The 26,618-nt window shown below is 38.2% G+C and overlaps 1 protein-coding gene across 2 annotated transcripts; it reads right to left on the minus strand.

The window, feature by feature from the left end:
* Nucleotides 1-842: 842 nt before the first annotated feature.
* On the minus strand, nucleotides 843-26,618 carry DARS2 (aspartyl-tRNA synthetase 2, mitochondrial). Of its 2 annotated transcripts, none has more exons than XM_029230566.1 (17): nucleotides 25,925-26,618; nucleotides 25,171-25,270; nucleotides 23,974-24,040; nucleotides 21,537-21,638; nucleotides 21,045-21,140; nucleotides 19,519-19,642; nucleotides 18,884-18,930; nucleotides 18,141-18,247; nucleotides 17,269-17,338; nucleotides 16,196-16,375; nucleotides 14,658-14,765; nucleotides 13,040-13,102; nucleotides 7,789-7,941; nucleotides 5,225-5,443; nucleotides 4,911-5,021; nucleotides 2,593-2,668; nucleotides 843-1,292 (listed from the first exon to the last, which is right to left on the minus strand). In XM_029230566.1, exons 1-17 carry the CDS (start codon nucleotides 26,043-26,045, stop codon nucleotides 1,078-1,080), a joined length of 1,959 nt encoding a protein of 652 aa, XP_029086399.1. In that variant the 5' UTR covers nucleotides 26,046-26,618; the 3' UTR covers nucleotides 843-1,077. The 2 variants fall into 2 exon arrangements, with proteins under 2 accessions (XP_029086399.1, XP_029086400.1); XM_029230567.1 differs by lacking the exon at nucleotides 843-1,292 and adding an exon at nucleotides 2,316-2,372.

Raw genomic sequence — 26,618 nt, forward strand, 5'->3', positions numbered from 1 at the left:
TCAAGGCAAAAGTGAAGATAAAGTAGAAAAGAACAATGTCATTAATCAAGGCCTTATTCCCATTTTATAATTACTAATTAATTATAAGCCTTTATTTGTGTCAACAGAACGTATAAGAAAATCACAGTGAGTTTCAGTGTTCACTTTTCTACATTTGAGGTTGGTTTAAGGTCAATTAATATTTTCAGTTACTTATAATTGAGGGAAAGTGTTATTCAGGGATTAATGATTATTTTAAAAAATAGAAATATAAGCAGAATACTGATTAATGAAATTACTGTTTTCCTTTTGCCACAGATGTCAGTTTTGTTTAACCTTAAACTATAAAATACATAGATATATCTGTATACTGTCTACAGATGGATAATATCATCTTACATTTAAGTAATGCTTTAAAGTTTTTCAAAGCATTTTTACTCACACTATCTTCCACATATATTATCTCCTAGGATTCTGGCAAGAAGAGGCCAGTGAGGGAGCCAGGGCAAGTACTGTTTACATTTCACACGTGCAGGAAGGGACGCTAAGAGAGGTTTATACAACTTGCAAGGTAAAGCACTGATTAAGATTTTGTGACTTTTATTTCAGTGATTTTTTACTTTATATCATGTTGCTTCTCACTATATTATGTTGATAGCTTAAATGTCATTATCCAGCTTCCTTTATAGGATTCTCTTGATGAGGCTGGTTGAACTGACCCCTCCATCAACGGACCAGTCTAAAGGGGCAAGAATCTTCCCACATTTCACATATGGTTTGATTACCTCTGTCCTAAGAGAACAATCTACTATCGGGGTATGAAAAACATGATTAGAAAACACTATGCCATTATGTTACTCTGTCAAAAAGCCATGTTTCACACCTCTCCAAGTAAAAAGAAACTTCAAAAAAGTCCCAAATAAAATAATCCTAATAATGCACGCTCTCGTTAAAATTGGATACCTTTTGTCTGTTTCTTCATTGAGGTGAAGAATGTTGCCTGGATTCCTTCCATTTAAAAACTTGAAGTCAGATCTGTGGCTGAACTCCAGATCTGATTTTAGCCTTGGGGAAGCAAAGAGGACAAAACTCAAAAGCTCAACTTTCTGGATGGCATGGATGATTCAATGAACTCTTTTTTGTTTCTGAGTCTGTTGGCCAGGAGACCTGGATATGATAGGGCTTCAGTTCCTCAGGCGGGATAGAATCTGGGGCATTGCTCATAAGGTCATGCCCCTGGAAAGATTTGGGGAAGGCTATGACATCTCTGATGCTTGGCGCTCCAGTGACAAGGCACATCAGTCTGTCTAACCCTGTAAAATACAAAGTTAATAGATAAGAATGTAACCTAAGGTTGGGGGTGACTTAATTTTTCTATAAAGGTTGTAGAAAACTTTTAAGTAAGAACCTTTAATAAGTTGCAGCTAAGCATAGTTCCCTGCCTTTTTAGAGAACTTTTGTTTGTATGAGAGGTTTCTTTTATCTCATTCCAGAAAAGTGCTCAGGACTAATATTCACATGCTACTGGGATTAATAGTCACAGCAATTAATGAGTCCTGAGCAAGGGCGTACTGAAGGTTGAACAAAATTAGGTGCTGTGCAGGGGACTCCAAAAACACAGAAGGCAGTCCCTATTGTTGAGAGCCTACAATCTAAGTAAGCTACCTAGAACTTCTCACATTCTTCCTTGTTTGATAAAACAAGCAGTGTGAGCAACCAAGGCCATCAGAAAGGCACTGGCTCTCATTAGTTATCTATTTTATACATAGTAGTGTATATATGTCAATCCCAGTCTCCCAATTCATCCCACCCTCCCCTTCCCCACTTGGTATCCATACGTTTGTTCTCTACGTCTGTGTCTGTATTTCTGCCTTGCAAATAAGTTCATCTGTATCATTTTTCTAGTTTCCACGTAAGAACCTACTGTACAGCACAGGGAACTCTACTCAATGCTCTGTGGTAATCTAAATAGAAAGGAAATCCAAAAAAGAGGAGATATATGTATATACATAGCTGATTCACTTTGCTGTATAGCAGAAACAAACACAACATTGTAAAGCAACTATACTCCAATAAAAGTTAATTAAAAAAAAAAAGGCACTGGCATATTCCTACTTTCGCACAAGCTGAATACTGTGGAGCAGTACTTTTCACGCTTTTATGAATTTGTCTGTGAGCCTCCAGGGATTTGAGCAATGTTGACTTAAGACTGTAGTTTCATTCTATTAAAAAATCTTTCAAATGCAAATTATCAGTTAAGTTTTATCTTTATTAATGGTTAAATATATTTTTAAAGTATATCATCAGGGAATTCCCTGGTGGTCCAGTGGTTAGGACTCGGTGCTTTCACTGCTGAGGGCCCGGCTTCAATCCCTGGTTGGGGAACTAAGATCCTACAAGCCACATGGTGTGGCCAAAAAAAAACAAGTCATCAAAATGAAAAACACCAAATTAAATTCTTTAGAACCCTTGGGCTCACCCCCTACCCTCTTTACTCCTCCACTCCCCCTAACCTCACCCTTTACCCATAAGCTGAGCGTCCAAATTTGACACTTAGAGCTACAGAATTAAATACAGAATTAATTTTAGCTTGTAAAAGGACAGATTGTTTACCTATGGCAATTCCTCCATGAGGGGGCGCCCCATAATCTAAAGCCTGGAGCAGATGGGAGAGCAATTTCACGTCTTCCTGAAATTCAAAAGATAATCCAATTTAAATACACACTGAGGGTCCACTAGGTGCCACACAATACAATTAGTTGCTAAAGGGAAAATAAAAGTTGAGTTAAAAAAGTACCTTAAGAGGTTTACAGTTTAGCAAGAGAATATGACAAGTCACTGATACTACAACATGCAGGGAAATGCCTGAGGCTCAGTAAATGCAGCTATTATTATGCTGGTAATGCAGACAGGGTAAGACCAATTAAGGACATGGAGATGTGGCCTCAGAAAGGTAGGATGAAAGAAGGAACAGGATCTGTCAGAGGGACCAAGAGGAGAGAACGTTATTAGAAGGGCAACAATGCTGATGCTGCCAGAAGGCAGGATGGCGTGTGGGCCAACAACAGACCGCTGGATTTGGTGACCGTGCAAGATACTTTTGTGAGGCAATGCCTGTAGAAATGTTGAAAATGTGTCTGAAATGGTTCCCTAACCAGTCTACAGATCACAATCAAGTGGCAAGATTTTAAGAAACAAATGCCCAAGCTTCACGTCTAGAGCTTTTTATTTAATTGGTCTGGTAAGGAGCAGTGAGTGTATTTTTTGTTTGTCTTTAATGCTTTCCAGGTGATTCTGTTCTAATGTGCAGAAGGGCTGAGAAACACTGGTGGGTAGGGAGGAAGTGGAAGCAATGTATTCTCACTGACATTTTGAGAAGCTTGAAAGGAATGAAAAAAATAGGCTGGGAAACACTAGGGGCTTTGGCTTAAGAGGAGAAAAGTTAAGGGAGTTTGCAATGTTTTTAAAGCTAAAGGGGGAATTTGGTGTAGAGTTCTCCAATCCTATTCTTAGAAATAAAGTTCCTGGGACTTACCTGGTGGCACAGTGGTTAAGAATCCGCCTGCCAATGCAGGGGACACGGGTTTGAGCCCTGGTCCGGGAAGATCCCACATGCCCCAGAGCAACTAAGCCTGTGCGCCACAACTACTGAGCCTGCACTCTAGAGCCCGCGAGTCACAAATACTGAGCCCATGAGCCACAACTACTGAGCCCGTAAGCCACAACTACTGAAGCCTGCGTGCCTAGAGTCGTGCTCCACAACAAGAGAAGCCATGGCAATGAGAAGCCCGTGCACAGCAACGAAGACCCAATGCAGCCAAAAATAAATAAATAAAATAAATAAATTTATAAAAAAAAAAAAAGAAATAAAGTTCCTCTATCCCACCTCACCCCTGTTAGTTAATCCCACAAAATGATCTTTTAGGATCAGACTCTTGGACATTTGCCTTCCTAAAATCTATCCTAGCCTCCTAAAGAGTCATCAACAAACTGCAGATTCTTAGGCTTGCATCTATAGAGACTCTTCTTTTGAAAATTCTGATTAACCCACTCTGTCATTAAAATCTACCCCCACCTCAAATACTAAGTGACATAAAATCCTTTCAAACCTTTCTCTCTTTCTCTAGCATTATCAACATTTTCAGTCATTTCAGACTGCATCCTTTTTTGAGCAGTGCAGTGGTTAGGAGTTTAGGAGCTTGGGTTCAAGAACCAACCTGCCTGGATTCGAATCCTGGCTCTGCTTCTGTGCTGTGTGACTTTGGGCAAATTAATTCATCTGCCTCAGTTTCTTATCTTTAAAATGAGTAGAATAAAGGTCTTAATTTAAAAAGTAACTGTGAGGGACTTCCCTGGTGGCGCAGTGGTTAAGAATCCACCTGCCAATGCAGGGGACATGGGTTTGAGCCCTGGTCTGGGAAGATCCCACATGCCACGGAGCAACTAAGCCCATGTGCCACAACTACTGAGCCTGCGTCTAGAGCTCGCGAACCACAACTACTGAACCTGTGCTCTAGAGCCCACGAGCCACAACTACTGAAGCCCACGTGCCTAGAGCCCGTGCTCTGCAACAAGAGAAGCCACCGCAGTGAGAAGTCCGTGCACCGCAGCGAAAAGTAGCCCCCGCTCACCACAACTAGAGAAAGCCCATGTGCAGCAACAAAGACCCAATGCAGCCAAAAATAAATTAAAAAAAAAAAAAGTAACTATGAGGATTAAATGTGTCCATGTGTATAAGGTACCTAGTGCCTGGCATATAGTAGTCACTAAAAAATACATATTATTATTTATTTTTCAAAGTCTAACACTAAAGGTAGAGAAATAAGCTGATACTATTCTATATCTAGTGAATCCTCCATTCATAACAAATTTTAACAAAACAGACAAATATTACAGTTTTTTACAAAAGCCAAGTTAGAAGATGATGTTACCTTTAGTACTGTTGCCAGGATGTAATGCTGTAGCTCTGCATCATGAATTCGGATAGAACCACCTCCTATCTCACTGCCATTTAAAACCAAGTCATAGTGTTGGCTACGGACCTAGAAGATTCAAAGAGCCTCTATGTTAGAGAAAATCTCTGGTTTTCTGTTCTGTACGTTGAAGAGCCTGTAGCTACTTAGAGACAATGGCTTAAACCCAGCAATTTCTTCTGGGGCTTCTAGAACTGGGTCAGACTATGAAACCTGAAGTTCTTTGCCTTGTTTCCATATTTCCTTTTAATTTGGAAGTATAGATATGTTACCTTTTGGGGCTCAGTGTAAAGATGGTGGATGTCACTGGGGTGGGGAGCAGTAAATGGGTGATGGGCTGTCTCCAGCTCTTCGGGATTTTCCTCCTTGGGAAAGAAGAGGGGGAAATCCACAACCCAAAGGAAAGAGAACAGAGCTGGGTCACGAAGCACCACTCCTCTTGCTTCTAGAAGGTCAGCACACTCCAGTCGTAATTTTCCCAACAAAGAGCACTGCAAACAGAAGATACAAACGTTGAGCTAACTGCTGTGACAGAGTAGGCAGAAAATGACACAACATGGATTCTAAAGCCAGGCCTTTCTCTGAGAAAGGATTAGCCAATTTACAGATGAGATGCTCTTAGCCTCTCAGGAGAGAAAGATCTGAGGATGATCTGACTGCGACATGGTTGAGAATCGTCAGACTCAGCCGACTTGGTGAGTATCTGCCAACACAGTGACTGAGAACACAGGTATCAGAGCTTGATTAACCTGGGTCTGTATCTCACTTTGGCTACTGACTAACTTCTCTGCACCTTTTTCCATAGTAAAATGGAGATAGAAATATCTACTCCAAAGACTGTTGTGAAGATCAAGTCAGATAAGCTCTCTAATACGAACCAGCTATTATGATTATTATTTCCTTACTGTTCCTGAAGGGTTGTGGTGAGGAACTGATGAGAGCCTGGAACACACTTAATGTTCAATAATGTTGGCTGTTATTAGACAGACAGTATGGATTAGAGGTTACATTAAGAAGGTGACTTCTGGACCTGGACTTTGTGGGTTAGAAACCTGGCTCCTCTCCTCTACCTCCTAGCTGTGTGAGTGTGAACAAATTCTCAACCTCTGTGCCTCAGTTTTCTTATCTTTTAAAATGGTAACAGTATCAATACTTCTCTCAATAGGGTTGGCATGAGGATTAAGTTAGTTAATATACACCAAGTACTTGAAACAGTTGTGGGCAAACAGAGAGTGCTGTGATAAGTGCTAATGATGACAGGCAGGGCATCCCTGAGAAAGGGCAATTAGTCAGAACTGGAGACATGCCTGCAGACATGCACAGGGTGTCACTCTGTAGCCTATTCTATCTGACACTTAGATATCCACAAAGGGCACCTACACTGTGACATATTCAGAATGCTAATGTTATTCCTCGTAAATCTGCTTTCTAGCATTCTCTCAAGGAAGTCCCAATAGAAATTAGAGTGATGCCTTTCTGGGAAGAGAACAGGAGCAGTTTTAGTTCATGCCAGGGGAAAGTTTAATAGCCAAATGAATTTGCAGCAGGATTTTTAATACAAAATCCCAAATTCTTTTTTAAGAAATGCATTGACAATAAAATTTGTAATTAACTGGTGCATCCCCCAGCAAATTTAACACTACTGGCTCATGGCTGGTATTAAAAACTAATATTGATAAATGAATTAATTAAAAATAAAAAAGACTGTAGGGAATTCCCTGGTAGTCCAGTGGTTAGGACTCCATGCTTCACTTCCGAGGGCCCAGGTTCAATCCCTGGTCGGGGAACTAAAATCCCACAAGCTGCGTGGTGTGGCCAAAAAAAAAAAAAAGAAGGGTGTAATATCAAGAAAAGTTGTAATTACATAGCTTTCCTCACTCTACTATTGCAGGGAAAGGTAAGGACAGTGGATTATATTTAGCTTTGTAGCCGAACTCTGAAACTTTTCCTTTGGAAGATATAATGATAAATAGGCACAGTGCAAATATAAATTAGAAGAATGAACTTGATAAAGTACTAATCAGACACTATAAGGATATCATATTATACTGTACTGTAAGGATGAATATTTCTTTATTTATTTATTTTTGGCTGCGCCCCATGGCTTGCAGGATCTTAGTTCCCCAACCAGGAACTGAACCCGGGCCCCGGCAGTGAAAGTGCCGAGTCCTAACCACTGGACTGCCAGGGAATTCCCAAGGATGAATTTTTATCATGTTTGATCTTTACAGTATATTTTCAATATTCATGTTTGAGTTTTATACCACACTTTGTATATTTTATAATGATCTCTAAAGTTAAATCCATTGTTCCATACGTCTCCTGAAGAATGGTGATTTAGCCAGTGCATGGCAGCCTGCACCACCTCCCAGCTGCTGCTCCTGAGGAAAAAGGGTACTGCCTCAACCAAGTAGGGCCAGGGGTATCTGCCAGCCCAGTAGCCCTCCAGCAGTCTGACCTGTCCCTCCACATTTTCAGGAATGCATTATGTACAAAAGTTTGGGACAACCAACTTTTCTTAATCTGTAAAACTTCAAAAATGAAAATATTTTTTCACAGTTGTACAACAAATACCAATAGCTCTCTACCTAAGTGGCTTTCCTAGAGCCAGATCTAATCGCTGTGAGCAATGCCAATGTAGGCTGTTAGCTGATGAAAAAAACTCTAGTTTTTATACAGTGTATTTTATTCCAGTGCCAAAAGACACAAAAACTCATGCAGAGCAGCTCCAATTTATGAAATTAACAGTCAATTTCAAATATGTACTATACACACAGGAGAAGAGAGGCATCATTCAGCATCAACAGCACAGATGCCAGGAGGTAATGTTGCTTACTGCTTTCTTATGCTCTCCGGCAGTTAGCAGGACCACATCCTCCTCTTGGGTCTCCAACAGTCTGATTAGTCCCAAGCCTTGCTCCTCCATTATGAACTTAGCAACTGGAGAATTCCAGTTGTTATTGGTTTTCAAGAATATAGGTAAGACTTCCTGTGACAAAAAAAAAGGCTTATACATTTTTCAAAAAGCAGGGTTGATTTATTTTTCCTGGAGTACAAAGATTTCTGGTTTCCAAAAGAAAATGAACGTACATGAGATTATCTCTATTCCCTCCCTGAAGCCCTTCAAAACGATACTAAAGGAATCTAAAAATTAATCTCACCAAAATGAAAAAAAAAAAAAAGAAGGAATGAAGGGTGAGAAGGGATATCAGAGCGAAGAGATTTCTGAAAATTTTTGGCAGGTTGCAGGCGAGTGGAATAGGAATGACCAAAGAAGCAAGATGCAGGAAGCTCTGGCCTAGAGAACAATGGAGCAGCTTCAGCACAGGAAGGAACTGATCTTACCCTGCAAAATCCTAGAGGTGCAGGGCTCTTAAGAATAGCCCTGGGGTGATAACCAACTGTCTTGCTGCTCACCCAAAACTAAACCTAACCATTTACAAAACCTAACCATTTACAAAACCATTTACAAAACCTAACCATTTCTAAACCTAACCATTTACAAAAGCCCCTTTAAACAGCTTTTTAAATGGCTCATATTCTTAAATATGTACAATTAACAATCACATCGCTATACATTGAAGAAGCTACAGCATTAAAGAAAAAAAAGACCCAGATAAACAGAAAAAAAAAATGACCCTAGAGAAAAGAGATAATTTAGGGACCAAAAAACTTGAATCCTCAAAGATATTAAAAAAGGTATTTTATCAGTAAGATGAGAATAAAATGCAATGAAAAGAAGCAAGAAAGAGCTGGTGGGAAATAAAAATATGATTGCTTAAAAAATAAACAACAACAACAGAAGAGTTGAAGAAATCTCCCAGAAAGAATAAAAAAGACAAATTTTCCACAGATGAAAGACATGAGCCTTCATATTCAAAGGGCCCTTCAAGTGTGCAACACACTGAATGAAAAATGACTCAAAGTTATGCAGACTGTGAAATTTCAGAGCATCAGGAATCAGGAGGCTGAACGCTTCCAAAGGGAAAAAAAAATTAGGTTTACTATAAAAGAATAAATTCATACAAACATCAGACTTCTTATCAGTAACAGTAGGTATAAAAAAAAAAAGCAATGCCTCCAATGAGCTAAGGCTCACTGTCACATGCAGCTATTTAAATTTAAAGTAAAATGAAATAAAATAAAAAATTCAGTTCCTCAGGTATATATTTGCCACATATCAAGCATTCAATAGCCACACTGGCTGGTGGCTACCATAGTGGACAATGCAGATATGAAACAGTTCCATCATTGCAGAAGGTCTACCGGACAGCACTGTTCTAAAGGGATATGACTACCAATTCAGAATTTTATACCAAGCCAAATTATTAATCAAGTGTGAGGTTTTGAACACAAAGACATTTTTAGACATATAAGGATTCAGAAAGTTTCTCTTTCACATGCTGTCTTAGGAAGTTACTTGAGGATATAATCCAGCACTACTAAGAAAGAGGAAGATCTGGGATCCAGGAAAAGAGTAGCTTCAACTCAGAAGAGGAATGAAGAAAATGTCCAGAAAGACAGCTGTGAAGAGGCACAGAGTAACTAGGTAAGGCCTGTGTATGTGAGCCTTACCTCTCATTGCAGGAGGTACGATGCAAGGTTTAAAATGGATAAGTAGGGGCTTCCCTGGTGGCACAGTGGTTAAGAATCTGCCTGCTCGTGCAGGGGACACGGGTTTGAGCCCTGGTCCAGGAAGATCCCACATGCCTCAGAGCAACTAAGCCCGTGCACCACAACTACTGAGCCTGTGCTCTAGAGCCCGCGAGCCACAACTACTGAGCCCGCGAGCCACAACTACTGAACCCGTGAGCTACAACTACTGAGGCCCACGGGCCTAGAGCCCATGATCCACAACAAGAGAAGCCACTGCAATGAGAAGCCCGCACACCACAAGGAAGAGTAGCCCCCACTCACCGCAACTAGAGAAAGCCTATGCGAAGCAACAAAGACCCAACACAGCCAAAAATTAAAAAAAAAAAAGGCATTCTGATAAAAACAAAGGTACTCTGGTATGGGACTGGAACAGAGTGAGCTAGAGTAAACACTTATTGTATTGAACTATTAATCCTTCTTTACTATTTTTTTTTTAAACCATGTACATGCAGCATATTGCTAAAAATAAACATTAAAAACAATTCAAGCCAAATCAAGTTAAAACATATTAATACATTTTAAAAATATAAAAATTCAGGAAATTAGGAAAGTAAAAAAGAAAAGAGGAGAAGAAAGAGAAGAAGAAAATGTAATAATAGTCCCATCAACTAAAGGCTGCCAAAGTTAACTCTCAGGCTTATTTTGTGTTCCTGGGTTCCTAAATACAGGTTTCAAACACTAGTAAAATAAAAACAAAGAAAATTGGGAGATATAGGGCTGACAATTTTGAATTTTATCAAAGGCATAAAACAAACCCCAAATATCTACTATTACCATAATTTCATAAAAGAAAACATATTTCTATAGCAAAAAATGAGAAGTATAATCCTTTAAATTCATTTAACTGTATGAAAAGCTTTTTATACCCCTGGCTTTTCTTATTTTGCCTTGACCCATTTTGGAAACCATTATCCTTATCTTTCTTTTTTCTTGAAAAATCCCTTTGAACTTGATGTATGAGACTTGTGATGTGTGGTAGTAGAGGTGGGTAGTCCATTTTCTTTTTTATTCCTCTTTTTTTAAAAAAATTGAAGTATAGTTGATTTACAATATTGTGTTAGTTTCAGGTGTACAGCAAAGTGATTCAGTTATTCATATATATATATATTTTTTTTTTGATTCTTTTCTGTTATAGGTTATTACAAGATACTGACTATAGTTCCCTGGCTATACAGTAAATCACTGTTGCTTATCTATTTTATACATGGTAGTATGAATTTGTTAATGCCAAACTCCTAATTTATCCCTCCCCCACTTCCCCTTTGGTAACCATGTTTGTTTTCTATGTCTGTGAGTCTGTTTTTTGGTAAATAAGTTCATTTGTATTGTTTATTAGATTCCACATATAAGTGATGTATTTGTCTTTCTCTGACTTACTTCACTTAGTGTGATAATCTCTAGCTCCACCCATGTTGCTGCAAATGGCATTATTTCGTTGTTCTTTTATGGCTGAGTAATATTCCATTGTGTGTGTGTATACACACACACACACACACACACACACACACACACACACACCCCACATCTTTATCCATTCATCTGTTGATGGATACTTAGGTTGCTTCCATATCTTGGTTATTGTAAATAGTGCTGCTATGAACACTGGGGTGCATGTATCTTTTCAAACTAGAGGTTTGCTCTTTTCTGGATATATGCCAGGAGTGTGATTGCTGGATCATATGGTAACTTTATTTTTAGTTTTTTAAGGAACCTCCATACTGTTCTCCATAGTGGCTGCATCAATTTACATTCCCACCAACAGTGTAGGAGGGTCCCCTTTTCTCCACACCCTCTCCAGCATCTATCATTTTGGCCTTTTTTTTTTTTTTGCGGTACGCGGACCTCTCACTGTTGTGGCCTCTCCCGTCGCGGAGCACAGGCTCTGGACGCACAGGCTCAGCGGCCATGGCTCATGGGCCTAGCCGCTCCGCGGCATGTGGGATCTTCCCGGACTGGGGCACGAACCCATGTACCCTGCATCAGCAGGTGGACTTTCAATCACTGCGCCACCAGGGAAGCCCTCATTTGTAGACTTTTTGATGATGGCATTGTAGTTTTGGTTTGCATCTCTCTAATAATTAACGATGTTGAACATCTTTTCATGTGCCTATTGGCCATCTGTGTGTCTTCCTTGGAGAAATGTCTATTTAGGTCTTCTGCCCATTTTTTGACTGGGTTGTTTGGTTTTTTGATATTGAGTTGTATGAGCTGTTTGTAATTTTGGAAATAAAGCCCTTGTTGGTCACATCATTTGCAAATATTTTCTCCCAGTCTGTAGGTTGTCTTCTTGTCTTGTTTATGGTTTCCTTTGCTGTGCAAAAGCTTATAAGTTTGATTAGGTCCCATTTGTTTCTTTTTGCTTTTATTTCTTTTGCCTTGCGAGACTGATCTAACAAAGTATTACTACGCTTTATGTCAGAGAACGTTTTGCCTATGTTCTCTTCTAGGAGTTATATGGTGTCATGTCTTATATTTTAAATCTTTAAGCCATTTTGAGTTTATTTTTGTGTATGGTGTGAGGGTGTGTTCTAACTTCATTGATTTACATGTGGCTGTCCACCTTTCCCAACACCACTTGCTGAAGAGACTGTGTGAGTAGTACGTTTTCAATCCACAAATACAGTGTTTATACCTGGTTATGATCAGTGAATATATAGTTCTGTATTCTCCTTTTCCTACAAATCATTATAACCTGAACATTTTTCCTACATTACAAACTTTTAGTTAAGAGACAAAATTTTTAAAAGGAACTTTAATATTTATTCCTTTAATTCTACCTTAATTTATTTAATCACACCCATATGGTTTCATTTTATTCCTGTAAATGATACTGTGCATAAGTGTCCTCAAATCTAAGATCCTTTCTTTAAAGTATAGAAAATTATTGACTCAAAGGGTCATATTTTAAAATATGACTATTTTTAAAGTTAGTGATTCCAAAATGGCTGAGGTAATTTATACTTCCAGTGACAGTGTAAGAATGCCCATTCCCTGCTCCTCCTCCGTATTTTAGTGCTACTGTTCACCAAGCCAAGAACACAAAGTGTATCTGTCAAAGGAAAGGTATATTCATAATTCTAAAAAGGGTATGGGAAGAACAATGAATACTGTCTTTCTTTCATACCTGCCATGCTTTCATTTAAACCTTGGGCATATGGGGCTCTATTTAATTTTCCCAACTGCATTAAAGTACCAGTGTTTATTTTAAAAGTCTATGGTTGAACTTTCACATTCTGATTAATGGTGAATTCAACTAAGTTGAAGTTTTGGAGTTATACCCAGGGGTAAGATTAACTTTAAAAATAAAAAGAAGAAAAGTAGAATAATCTTAAATAACAAGCCCCTCAAAACTAATGATAGCATAAGAGCTCAAGCAATTAACAGTTAAAAATATAGAATCCTTAAAAGAAAGGAAAAAACCTGCTCCTTACCTGATTAAAATGGTCAGCTGCAAATTTTCTAATGGACTCAATGTCTTTCCTTTTTAAGTATTTCTGATGAAAGAAAAAGTAAACTCATCAGTATGACACTTAGCTTCACAAACATGTTTATGAAATGAAATGGGAAACAAGTATTTTGTGTTTTTCCATCACAATAATAAGATTCAATAAAGATTTAATTTCTGTTGTCAAATGACAAATTTTTTTTTTTTTTTTTTTTTTTGCGGTACGCAGGCCTCTCACTGTTGTGGCCTCTCCCATTGCGGAGCACAGGCTCCGGCCCGTGCAGGCTCAGTGGCCATAGCTCACGGGTCTAGCCGCTCCGCGGCATGTGGGATCTTCCCGGACCGGGGCACGAACCCGTGTCCACTGCATCGGCAGGCAGACTCTCAACCACTGCGCCACCAGGGAAGCCCTCAAATGACAAAATTTTAAGGCTTGTTACAGGCTGTATTTTTTTTCTAATTATGCAGGTCTTATTGGAAATAGCTGTGAATGTATTCCACAGAAGACTGTGTATCTATAATATGTTCAAAATGAATCTTTGCAACTGAATTGTGAAGGATCAATAAAATCAATAAGAGGATTCAGAATTTGATTATTTCAAGTCTCTTAAAATTCTTTATATCTTACTTTTCTAAATTATCTCAATGTGTTTCTAAGTGAGACATTATGGCTATCATCATCACTAATATTCATGGAGCACTTAATTAGCTATGGGAGATATAAAAAAGGTGAAAACATGGTTCATGACCCTGCAGTCCTTATAATCTACTTGGGAAAGAATTGGACATACTCCAATTGGGGTAAATAATAATAACAAACAATATATGTTATACCGAGCTTACCCAAACACATTAAATATGTTTGGACTAGAATACAGACACCAAATTACTTTCCACTGAACATATGAAGTGAAAAAAAAAGTAATGAGACTGAATTCTTCTCCCCATTTTAAATATACTAATATGCTATGTATCCAACTGAATCGCCTTTCAAAACAGTAATCTTATTCAAAATACTTTTAGAACTCTTCTTAAATTATTTTCAAAGCAGGTTTACTAACTACAGAAAATAGACATGCCCCATTACTTAAGAGTCCATGCTTACCCAACCCAACCCAACCATTCTTTCTGTCTCCTACCCTCATTTCCCTTCCTTTTGCTTTTCATAGCTCCACCTCCTTTCTCTTCCCATTATTAATGCAATAGACCCCAGAGCGTCAGAAGACCAAGAACCAACACGCAAGGGCTATGCTGGAGCTGATATGGGGCTGGGAGCTGTTGGACAAACTGAGGCTGGAGACAGAATAGGAATACTATTTTATACTCATCACTGGTGGAAATAAACCCAAATGAAGTACAGGAGAACTTTACAGCATTATTTAAAAGGAAAAATAAAAGCTCTAGATCTCGAAAGTGTAAACTCATATTCATAAAGTTTTACCATTTTCTACTTATAGTTTTAGAGACACTATTAGACTTTATATGAAAAATGCATTTTTATTTAAAGAGAATTTTTCTTTCTAAAGTTTAAATGTACCAATGTTGAACATATTTACTTCCCAAATATACATTTTAAAGAAAATATAGAACTGTGCTCCACTTACTTCTCCTTCAGGGATACATATGGCTTTGATGGTTCCTTGGGGTTTACTAAGCGCATCTTGAAGAAATCCAACCTCTGTGTTTCTGAACATATCACTGATATCTACAATCTGGAAAATGGATAACAGGAAAAGGTAATTAAACGTGAAGTAATGTTTAACTCAAAGCCTTTTTTATTTTTTCAAAACCTATTTTTTAAAAATAAATTTATTTATTTATTTTTGGCCGCATTTGGCTCTTCGTCGCTGCACGCGGGCTTTCTCTAGTTGCGGCGAGCAGGGGCTACTCTTCATTGTGCATGGGCTCCTCATTGCGGTGGCTTCTCTTGTGGCTCGCGGGCTCTAGAGCGCTGGCTCAGTAGTTGTGGCTCGCGGGCTCTTGAGTGCAGGCTCAGCTGTGGTGCACAGGCTTAGTTGCTCCGCGGCATGTGGGATCTTCCCAGACCAGGGATCGAACCCATGTCCCCTGCATTGGCAGGTGGATTCCCAACCACCGCACCACCAGGGAAGTCCCTCAAAACCTTTTACAAACAATATTTTAAAGAGGAAAGTAGATCTTGTTAATGTTTATAGAGCGCATTCATAGAGTGTTTACCATGGGCTGGGAACCATGACAAGTGTTAATGTACTAATTATTCATTAGTAATAATTCATTTCATTTGCACAACAAGAGTATGAGGTAGGCCCTCTTATTATCCCCATTTAATAGATGAGAAAACCAAGGCACAGAGAAAGAAATGACTTGCCCAAGATAACACAGCTAGTAAGTGGCAGAGCCAGAATTTAACTTAAGTAGTCTGACTTAAGAACCACCATTTCATATTACAAAAGAAGAAACAAGGAGTAGTCAAGCTGGCTGCTGTAAAGAGGCAGTTAGAACTTTTTTGTGTGCTATGTTTTTTTCATTCTGAGAATTGAGCACTGCCTATTCGTGGACCAAGCAGAACTCAGTTTCTAAGGAATCTGCACTGAGAACTGAGATATAGAAATGTCACCAGCATTACAGTGATGAAGGGCTGTTGCTGTCTAAGAGCAAATAATAAGAGGCCTGCTAAGGAAAACTGCTCTGTGTAAGTTCTGCTGTACCCTTAGTTAAATATGTGTAGATCTTAACAATGTGAATAAACGTTTCCATATGTTTGAGCTCTTTATAGACCAGGGAAAAAGAATAAATATCTCTTAATCATTTGCCTTCCAAGTGCCATTTTAGCTTAAGAAAAATTCAAGAGGAAAGAACAGGTTTTTTTTTGTTTTTTTTTTCCTTTCAAGTTACCATTCATATCCATGTAACTAATAACTTGTCAGTAATAAAAATGTTATAGCAAGAATCTTGCTCTTGGAAATGAATCTTGGAACATAGTAGATAGAGAAAAGGTACTGTGATGCTAACATGCTATTATTCTCTCCTGCTGTAGCTGGGTAACAACAAAAGTAACAAGCTAAGGTAACAACAAAAAATATGATGTAACAGTGTGTGTAACTGGTTGTAAACATCAAAGTAGTTCAAAAGACTATAGGACTATTCGGGGGCAGAAAAGTACCTTCATCCCAAAGCGAGTGTCAGGTTTATCAGTTCCATAGCTGGCCAACGCCTCAGCAAAAGTCATAGAAGGAAAAGGAACCACCACAGGATCTCTGTCACTGGGCCATGAATACTGAAGCAAACCCTCAATTAGACTCTGGATGCCAGTCTGTTCTACAAAGGACATCTCTATGTCAATCTGAAACCAAAACAACATATGGAAACTAATTTGAAGAGCCACAATATTAGTATATACATACATATTTATATATTTGTCTTGTTTCAAATTACCATTGGATTCTGTTCTTAATACATGGGGAAGCAGGTTAAATATTACTGTACATCTAATGCTTTACATACATCAAACTGTTAGTTCCCACAACTATCTCATGGCTTAAGGCTCAGAGAGGCTAAGTGACTTGCCTGATTATGTACGGTTACATTACATTTGATCTTAGGTCTGTCCAACTCCAAATCTTATGGTTTTTGTGCTGATTACTGATTTCTGTGCCATACTAATTAATATGATATCATACAGAAACTAAATCATAATAGCTTTGATGACGCTGACCAGATAAATAGATTAAATATCAACATACAGAATTGTCTGTTTTAGTGCACGAGAGATTTTTTTTTTTTTTGCAGTACGCAGGCCTCTCACTGCTGTGGCCTCTCCCGTTGCGGAGCACAGGCTCCGGACGCGCAGGCTCAGCGGCCATGGCTCACGGGCCCAGCTGCTCTGCAGCATGTGGGATCTTCCTGGACCGGGGCACAAACCCGTGTCCCCTGCATCAGCAGGCGGACTCTCAACCACTGCGCCGCCAGGGAAGCCCACAAGAGATTTTTTTAAAGAACTTTGTCATATCATGACCATTAAAACACTGTAGGAATCTGTCATTCCTTAGTTTATGACCATATTCTTTATAAATGGATCAAAAATTAAATAACTAATGCCTCAACTGTAGGTTAGTTTAATTAAATATCTGATAGATAAAATGTAATGAGAAATATATATAATTTCTATCCTGGTTTTGACATTCTTGGCTGTAGCAAGGCTGAATCAGTAAGAGATGAGTGAATATAACTTAGTACCTGAGTAAATTCGGGCTGTCTGTCTGGTCTTGATCCTTCATCTCGATAACATCGGGCAACCTGAAAATATCTACAAATGGAAAATAGTGTTAATTGAGTTAGGATTCTAGAAACACACACACACTTTCCCCCAAAAGTTCCTGGCAATGCAGGGTACAAAATAATAATGATACTAAAAGGGCATAAGAAATTTTAAAATTCTTTATGATGCTCTAATCTAATCAGATACATAGTTGACCCATGAGAAGTTAACTGCTCAATATATTGTCTTACAAATATACAATGGCACCTTTGGATATTCATGTATTAGACTGACATGCAAGGCAGTCCATGCTTCTTTATACACAATCTTTTGCTTCAGCCAAACTGAAATACTCACTGCTCCATGAATACACTTGAGCTTTCCTGTGCTATGCCATTCCAACTCTCATCTTCATCTGCTGAAATGCAGCTCTGTCCCAGAAGGCCTAGTTCCCAAAGTTTTTAATGATATTTCCCAAAACAATATAATTTCAAACCTCTTAATACAACTAATTTGCAACGCTCAACATACTTATTTTTGGTTTACATCACAGTTGATTTTAATATCCTATTTTGTCTTACTAGATTCATTAGCTCCTTGAGAGCAAAACCTATTCTTTTTTGTTTTTAACCCCCTACCCCATCTACTAGCATAGAGCTTTGTACATGATGGTCACCCAATAAATCTTTACATAATGACTACACATTTTTAGGGTATTTTACAAGTATTTTCCAAACTCTCATACATTTTCAAACCTTCTTTTAAGAGATTAGACAATTTTGTGTTTCCTTTTCCCCTTTCTTCCCCCTCTTTTCCTTTTCTGACCAGTACTATCATAAAGAAAGCTCACCTGTCTAAACCTCCAACCATCAGAAGCTGCTTAAACTGCTGAGGACTCTGAGGGAGAGAATAAAACTTTCCAGGTTCCCTGGATGGTATTACAAACTCTTTTGCACCCTTTGAATGAGAGAGAGGGAGAGCAGAGATATTATTAAAAAGCAAATTCAAGAAATGGTAGAAGTCAATACTTCAGTTCATCAATGAAATCAACTAAAGAGCAAAGTTCCCACAATGACAGATCATTTCTTGCTCATCCTTTAGTTCCCAAAAGGCTTGCACATAGTAGGCTTTAAATATTTGTATACAGCAAGTATTAAATGTATGCTTGTTGAAATGAATGCCCAATTCTGTTACTAGCTAAAAAGGATTTTGTGCGTCAATTCCTATTTAAGTAATTCCTAACTGCTTTTCTAAATTTAAACTATAATTTTATAAGTCCAGAGACTGTATAAATATCAGTGTTTGAAAATGTCAGTTCTTAATGAACAATGGATTTATTTTTAATGAACCAATTCATTATTGATTTGTAGCTATAAACCTCAATGGAAAGAAAATGATGTAGGATTAAAGGATTCTGACTAAAAGTACTGACCCATATAATTTGCTCAACTCTTAAAATACCTAGTTAGTGTGAACATCCTAAGGCAGTAAAATAAATAAAAGAAATAGAACTAAGGGAATATAAAAGCAAAGTGGTCCAGTTTCATAACTAACAGGACATTATTAGTAGGCTGATTTAAGGAATATACATACCCCTGGAGTCCTTTTAAATAATGTTGGTGTTTCTATATCCACAAACCCTAAAAAGAGAAATATCAGAATTTAATAGATGGGAATTTACCAAATATGATGTCTACAATACAGTCCAACAAATCTGAGGCTACTCTTTAATTAGGAATTTTGACTGAAATAAGCTATGAAGCATATTGATTCTGGTTTCTACAAACCCAAGAGGGAAGCTGAAGATTTTCATAAAATCCTATTCTGTTCATAAAGCTGGTAATTTTGTAATGAAATAATTCTGTTTGATAGATTCTGTGTACTGAACTGTTATGGTTTTCCTTGTGTTCTGCTAGTGTAGCAAAAATAACACAAATATAGTAGAAAAAAACCCAGGACTGACTGAAGAGTCTAGTTTCATTCACATGACATTTTTGAGCTCCCAACAAATAATGTACAAGCATAATAAAGAATTAAGAAAACTTACAGATAACAACCAAAGGGCTGGTCCACCTTCAACAGTGATGGTAAATACTTAGACAACATTAACAGGCACTATCACCTTTAAAAGGCTGTATTTATGAGCCAGTAGGGAACTAAATTATGTTTTATGTTACTAAATTATGTTCTAGGATAAAACGCATGGAAATTACTGTTTCTTCCCTTACCATGTAGATTACAGAGATATTCCCGCATTTTCATGACCATCTGGGACCTCAGTCGCAGGTTGTACTGCATTTGGACACCACGCAAATCTAAGTAGCGATACCGCAAACGAAGAGCCTCTGTTTTCTAAACAAATTTAAAGATTTTTATGTTTAAATATTTTTCAAATATTAAAAAGATATTAACTTTAGATACAGATTGTGAATTTTTAAGAACTTTAGCTCTATCTTTAGCTTCTACCATTTGTGCACACACACCACCATCCTTAATTCCTATGACTTCTAGGCTTGTTACTAGCATAGATTTTACATTTTTCAGTGAACCACACTTCATTGACTGAAATTTGCCTACCTTACTAAACATTTATTCATTCTTTTTTTTCCGCCTTTTATCTTTTTGACCACGTGGCTTGCGGGGTCTCAGTTCCCCAGCCAGGGATTGAACCCGGGTCATGGCCATGAAAGCCTGGAATCCTAACCATTAGGCCACTAGGCCACCAGGGAACTCCCTACCCCTTCATTTTTAAGCCTGGAGTTTAATCCTGAAAAAAAAAAATGTAAAGATTTCAAAGATCATTAGAAAATATATACCAGGGCCAAAAACAGCCACAACTTTATGACCTGGATGGGACGACAAGTTTAAGAAATGCAAGCGAACAGCAGACAAATCTCTACAGCTGTACTAGTAGGAACACAGTGATAAGGTCTGCTTATTTTCAAGGCTGGAATTCTCTGCATCCCTCCTGTGCTGACAACCTTTTCCCCTGGAATAGTTTATTTCTTTGATACTAGAAATAGAAATAGAAGAACTACCTGTCATTTCTCTCTCTAAAAGCTTAGAGCTGGTGGAAAACTGCATATTTCCTTTTTTTCCCCACAACAAGGTCAACTCTGTAATTATACTGCTTTTTCTAATTAAAATATTAAGTATTGGGAACTCAATTGTAAGACTAAGTGGCCATGCAATTAAAAAAAATCCTTTATAGATTAGTTTATAAATTAGGTATATATAAATCTACAACTGTAGACAGTTGTGACAAAGCTGAAAATTAGCTGGGCTTACATATCCAGTGTTGTTTAGCTTCCTCAAAGAACATCCTAAATTACAGTAATCATATTTATATGCCTTATAAACATTTTATCACTGTTAGAGGCTTAAACTTAATATATGCAGGATCTCCTACGCCATGTGGCCATTTCTAAGGTAAACATAAATTTCCTCTCAAAATGTAAAACCATAGCAACAAAAAAAATGGAACAAAATAACACCTAAGTCTTAAAGACAACCTTGTTTCCAGCTGTCTGAAAAAACATTCTAGGTGTTCAGGAGCTGCAACAGCTTAAAGAACTGTTGATATTTAAGAACAGTTCACCAGGAAATTGTAAAACTAACAGAATAATTCATGATATAGCTATAACATGCTTAATTTTGTAGAAGTTAAACTTTTTCTTTAAAAAACTCTGAAAACACTTTACTGGTTATCAACATTTTCTAGATACTCTATTTTATTAGTAACAGATGATGGCACCTTCACAAAGTCCTTAATTTCAAAGGGCAGCTTCTTGCAGGAATTCAGAAGTTTAGCTGTTTTAACTTTGATTTCAATCTCACCTGTTGGCATTTTCTTAAAGAGAGAAAGAGAGAAAAGACCTATTTTAAAAATCACTCATCAGGACATGTACACAATGAATATTTATAAAACACAAGCATTTATTTACATATGTAAAACACGGGGTGCTTATAGTGTATAGTCTAAAACATAAATGTCTGTGTACGACTTTGACATTCTTATGTATATCTGTGGTTGATGAGCTCATTACCAAATGTCTTAACATGCATATTTACATAGGTGTTTATGTTTGCGGTGAAGATTTTAAAATCTGTAGGTTCATTTGTAGAACCTGCAGAGCTTTAGTGCTGGATATCTAGTAGATACTCAGTCACTGTTGCCTGAATGTGTTGACAGACAGTGCACATGTACACAGGTAAAATTTAAATAGACAGTTTCTAAATTACTAACTGGATTCTCTTGTCCTGGAGGTCGAGAAATTACTGTGCCAGACACTTGCACCACAGATTCCATGGGGGCTTCACATAAAATCTTCTTCACAGAAGCAGCCGACTACAGAATAAGAGGGGAAAATAGTTCCAACAAATAAATGAACTTAAAGGACTCTGCAGCAACTGTAGATTATGGCTTAGAAAAATGTTAATACTCATAGCTTAATTGCAATAAATACTGGGGCTTCTCTTAATGACTTTATTAAAGAATTTGGTAAACTGCATCCCCATTTTGACTCCGTATAATACAGCAAGTAAAACTATTAGTTAAGAATTAAAATTTTTTTTCCTTAAAGGAAAATAAGGAGAAGAATGATTAATGCAAACAATTCCCACATACTTTAAAGGCAACTATCTCCAGGATTAGCCTTAGGGGCAGTTAAATCCAAGAGCAATAATGGAGTCCAAAGTGAAGGAGTTCTCCTGGGTTAGCTATGCTCATCTCTGCATCCTGATCCCTGAAAGATAACCCATGGCTCTTTACTTACTTCAAACATTAAAAGCAGAGTAAATCTTATTTTTCTCAGGTGTACAAACATTTGTAAATATTACCAAAATAGAAACGAGTGACGTTCAGCAACATGATGAGAGTTCTTTATTTTATCTGAATTTAATGGTAATTATTATTATTATTTTTTTTTTGCGGTACGCGGGGGTCTCACTGTTGTGGCCTCTCCCGTTGCGGAGCACAGGCTCCGGATGTGCAGGCTCAGCGGCCATGGCTCATGGGCCCAGCTGCTCCGCAGCATGTGGGATCTTCCCGGACCGGGGCACGAACCCGTGTCCCCGGCATCGGCAGGCGGACTCGCAACCACTGCGCCACCAGGGAAGCCCGGTAATTATTTTTTGAGCAGGTAGTACCTTCACATGGCTCAAATTCAAAGGGTATAAACAGATCTACAGTGAAAAGTCTCTCTCCAGCTCCTTAATTCCCCTCCCCAGAGATACCCAATGTTATGTGTCCTTCCAGGGACAGTTCATAACATACACACACATACACATGCCCTTTTTAGTACAGATAATATCACTCTACATGCTCTTCTGTATCCTGTTTTTATATCTAACAATATACCTTGGATTTTTTTCCCATATTAGTACATAATAAGCTTCTTCAGTCTTTTCCATAGCTGTACGGATATACATTATTTTTTACACCAGTTTCTTATTGGGGAACATCTAGATTGTTCTTTCTTTTTTAAAAAAATTATTTATTTATTTATTTTTGGCTGTGTTGGGTCTTTGTTGCTGCACGCGGGCTTTCTCTAGTTATGGCGAGCGGGGGCTACTCTTCGTTGCAATGCACGGGCTTCTCATTGCAGTGGCTTCTCTCATTGTGGAGTACGGGCTCCAGGCGCACGGGCTTCAGTAGTTGTGGCACACGGGCTCTCAGTAGTTGTGGCTCATGGGCTCTAGAGCACAGGCTCAGTAGTTGTGGCACACGAGCTTAGTTGCTCCGTGGCATGTGGGATCTTCCCGGACCAGGGATCGAACCCGTGTCCCCTGCATTGGCAGGCAGATTCTCAACTACTGCGCCACTGGAGAAGCCCTAGATTGTTCTTTTGATTAAAAATATTTCAGCAGTGAATAACCTTGTATTTGTGTCATTTTGCATCTATGTAAGTCTACGTGTAAGATAGCTTTAAGATCATTGACTACAAGTGGAATGAATGGTTCAAAGGATATATGCATTTATAATTTTGATATTGCCAAATTGCCATCCATAGAGCTAGTGCCAAGTTATACTCCCTCCAGGAATGTATGAGCACTTGTTTCCCCAAACACAGTGTGTTCTCAATCCAGTGCATAAAAAATAACAATTCTGTGTAGCTTTAATTCATATTTCTCTGCCTATGAGTGAAGTTGGCCATATTTTCATATGTCTACAGACATACAGAAAAATAGCCATTTATATTTTTTTCTATAAATTTTATGTTCATATTCTGCACTGGTATTTTAAAAAAAAATTTTAATTGATTTGTAGCAGCCTTTTAGATACTAGAGAAATTAGCCCTTTGTCTGTGACATGAATTGCACATATTTTTTCGCAGTTTGTCATTTGTCTTAATGTGACTTATGGTAGTTTTAATTTTCATTAACAATAAACTTCTTTTTTTTTTCACGATACGAGGGCCTCTCACTGTTGTGGCCTCTCCCGTTGCGGAGCACAGGCTCCGGACGCCCCAGCCTCTCCACGGTATGTGGGATCTTCCCGGACCGGGGCACAAACCCGAGTCCCCTGCATCGGCAGGCGGACTCTCAACCACTGCGCCACCAGGGAAGCCCATAACAATAAACTTCTTAATTTGAAACCTCAAACATACTTATCCAACATGCTTTATTTATTCTAACCACAGCATCAAAGAGGCTTGCAGATAACAGGAGGAAACTTCTATTACCTCATCCTGAGGAATGATAACTTGAACAAGCCCATGGAAATCTCTTAGGACCAGGAAGATGTTTTGCCTGATTAATGAAGAAAGTGAACATATTAGGATAGAATCTTTGAGACCAAAATTTAAGCAGGCAAAACAAATAAAAAAACCATGCAATTTCACATGTTGCTTTTTTATAATAATATGCATTCATAGTTATATTTGTGTAATTATCTTGTAGCTTATTAATGAAAAAACTTTTTCGTTTACAATTTCAACTTTTAGTAGCTATATGTACAGCTTACTAATGCTATCCAGATGGCTTATTAATGAAAAGGCAGATTTTAAAACTTAAAAAATTTTATTGGCTTAAGTCTTTATAAGAAATTTGAATTAAAATTGGAAACTTTCCATATATTAAAATCCAAAGGTAATATTTTAGCATATTAGAGACATCTGATTGGTCATTTTTTAAAATACAACAATATAAAATCTCTTATTTTCCTAAAAATAAGATGTAATCTAAAATTTTCTAAAAGAGGTCCAGTACTAACTTAATACCTCTATAAGCCATCAAAAGGTCCCCCAAATCCCAAAATTTTAGCATTCAACCAACATTTCTCATACAGTTCTTAGTACCAAAAAGAGGTACAGAAAGCCTCCTCAGATTTTCCTTCAGGAGATAAAATTCACCAAATGTATGGGTCAAATATCCATACATTGAGTGAGGAAAATCACTCAATCTATGTATTTTGGATCTCTTCATTGTGAATTAATGTTCCATTCAGGTATGTTCTGGAATATAGAGATGAACAACAACAATAATATGTCCTCTAACATTAAGGAATCATTATTCATGTTTTTAGACTTTTTCTCTACCTAAATTTAGCAAAAACTATGCTTTTTTATGCTATGGAAGCTTACCAGCTTACCCAATTACTGGTCCTAAGCACTCTTCAATCTTAGTAAACCTAGGGACATTTCTGTCCCTTGGTGGATCACACTTATTATACCGTTCAACAGATGTTACTGGTACTTACTGAGAGTGACACTATTTGAGTCTTTCAAAACAAAAATAAAACTGAAAATTCAATGACTTCTGAGACTCCTACAGGAGTTGCAAAGCTTTTATTCTTCTGACTGGTTAAAAATTAATAGCAGTTTAAAATTGCCTTAGGAAAACCACCATCATGCATACGTAAACCACCTGCCTCTATCTACCTTCGGTACTGAATCCATCCACACAAGGTGACTTCTTGGCCTAAGTGAGAAGAACGCAACTCTCCACACGTGTTGGTCCGGGCAACAAAACTACTGAGTTCTTAAAGAAACGAAAAAAAGTAAGATTAAAAATATATCATTTGCACATTGTTTGAGAATAGACTCTCAAATCATACCATCTTTTTTCATGTCAATGGATGAGATTTATAAAGTTGAAGAATGTAATCAATCACTATTAAATTTACCTGCAAATGTGTCAAAAGCCATGTGAATAACTGTCTTAATGTAAATTTTTGCCTTGTGTTAAGAATATAAATATTTTTGATCACCCAGCATCTGCATTAACCTAAAACGCACTGTTCTTAATAGTGCACATTTCTTCCCCAAATGAAATAGGATCTTGGGAATTTCATAAACTTGATGGTGCAGTAACTGGTTGTAGTATGAATCTAGAGTGAAATAGTCACTTGTACATTTGAAAACTCTAAAGTATTCTCAAGTATGAAAGGATTTTTTAGGCTTCTTATTCACAGCATGAGCTTAATGAATAGCCTATTCATGTGGTTACTTTTCTGCTCTTTTTAAATTCCAGGGAGAAAACTACATTATAAGAAATGAAGAGGGTGAATGATGTGCTTCTACACATAAAGCTATCCAGTCGAGACTAGGGGAAAAATGGAATAAGCACTCTTGCTGCAGAGAAAAGGAGGAAGGGCTGGGCTGTTCAGAGGACAAACCTCTTCACTACATTCACCTGGAATTCTCCTCTGTGAACTCAGTACCAGACTTCGGGAGAAAGAACTCCAGATCAGCTGTGTGGTCCTTCTAGTGGGTCTGGATAAACCCCTGTACAGCCGACTTAACGAACAGAACATGTTAGAGCCGCAGGATGGCGAGACGCTCAGGAATCTCACGCTGCAGGTGTTGGATGGCGGTCAAAAGTTTTGGAAATACACACAAATCCCTTAAAATATCAGGAGTTCCCACTCTCTTATATTTAAGCCCTTGTCCGCTGAACATTCAAGAGCTCGTGTCGGCAAACTAGATAAATCTGCAGTCTTTGGGGCCTTTGGGGAAGTTGGGTAGGGGAAGGACCTTTTAAAATCTTTGTCCCCTCTCAACGCATCCGTTTCACTTCTATTAACAAACAAAGCTTCGGCCTTAAGTGACAAGCGTACGATTCCATACAGCAGCCAAGGCGGAACACCGCGGCCACGCAGAGGCAACACGGGGCCGGTCAGCAGGCGCACGCCCTTCCCATCCTTCCACGCTTCCTCGAAGGTTCCCGCGGGCAGAACCGGAAAACAGGGAGGAAAATCAGCCCCGCGTTTCAAATCTCCCAAACCTGGTGGCCGACCTCGGGTCTTCAGAAGGAGGAATGAAAGCAAATCCAAAATGTTTCTAGGGCCCGAAACCACTCACAGATCGCCGCTGGGAGCCAAGCGGTC

The sequence above is a fragment of the Monodon monoceros genome, unplaced genomic scaffold, assembly GCF_005190385.1.
Source record: "Monodon monoceros isolate NGI ecotype Baffin Bay Population unplaced genomic scaffold, NGI_Narwhal_1 Super_Scaffold_18, whole genome shotgun sequence".
NCBI lineage: Eukaryota > Metazoa > Chordata > Mammalia > Artiodactyla > Monodontidae > Monodon > Monodon monoceros.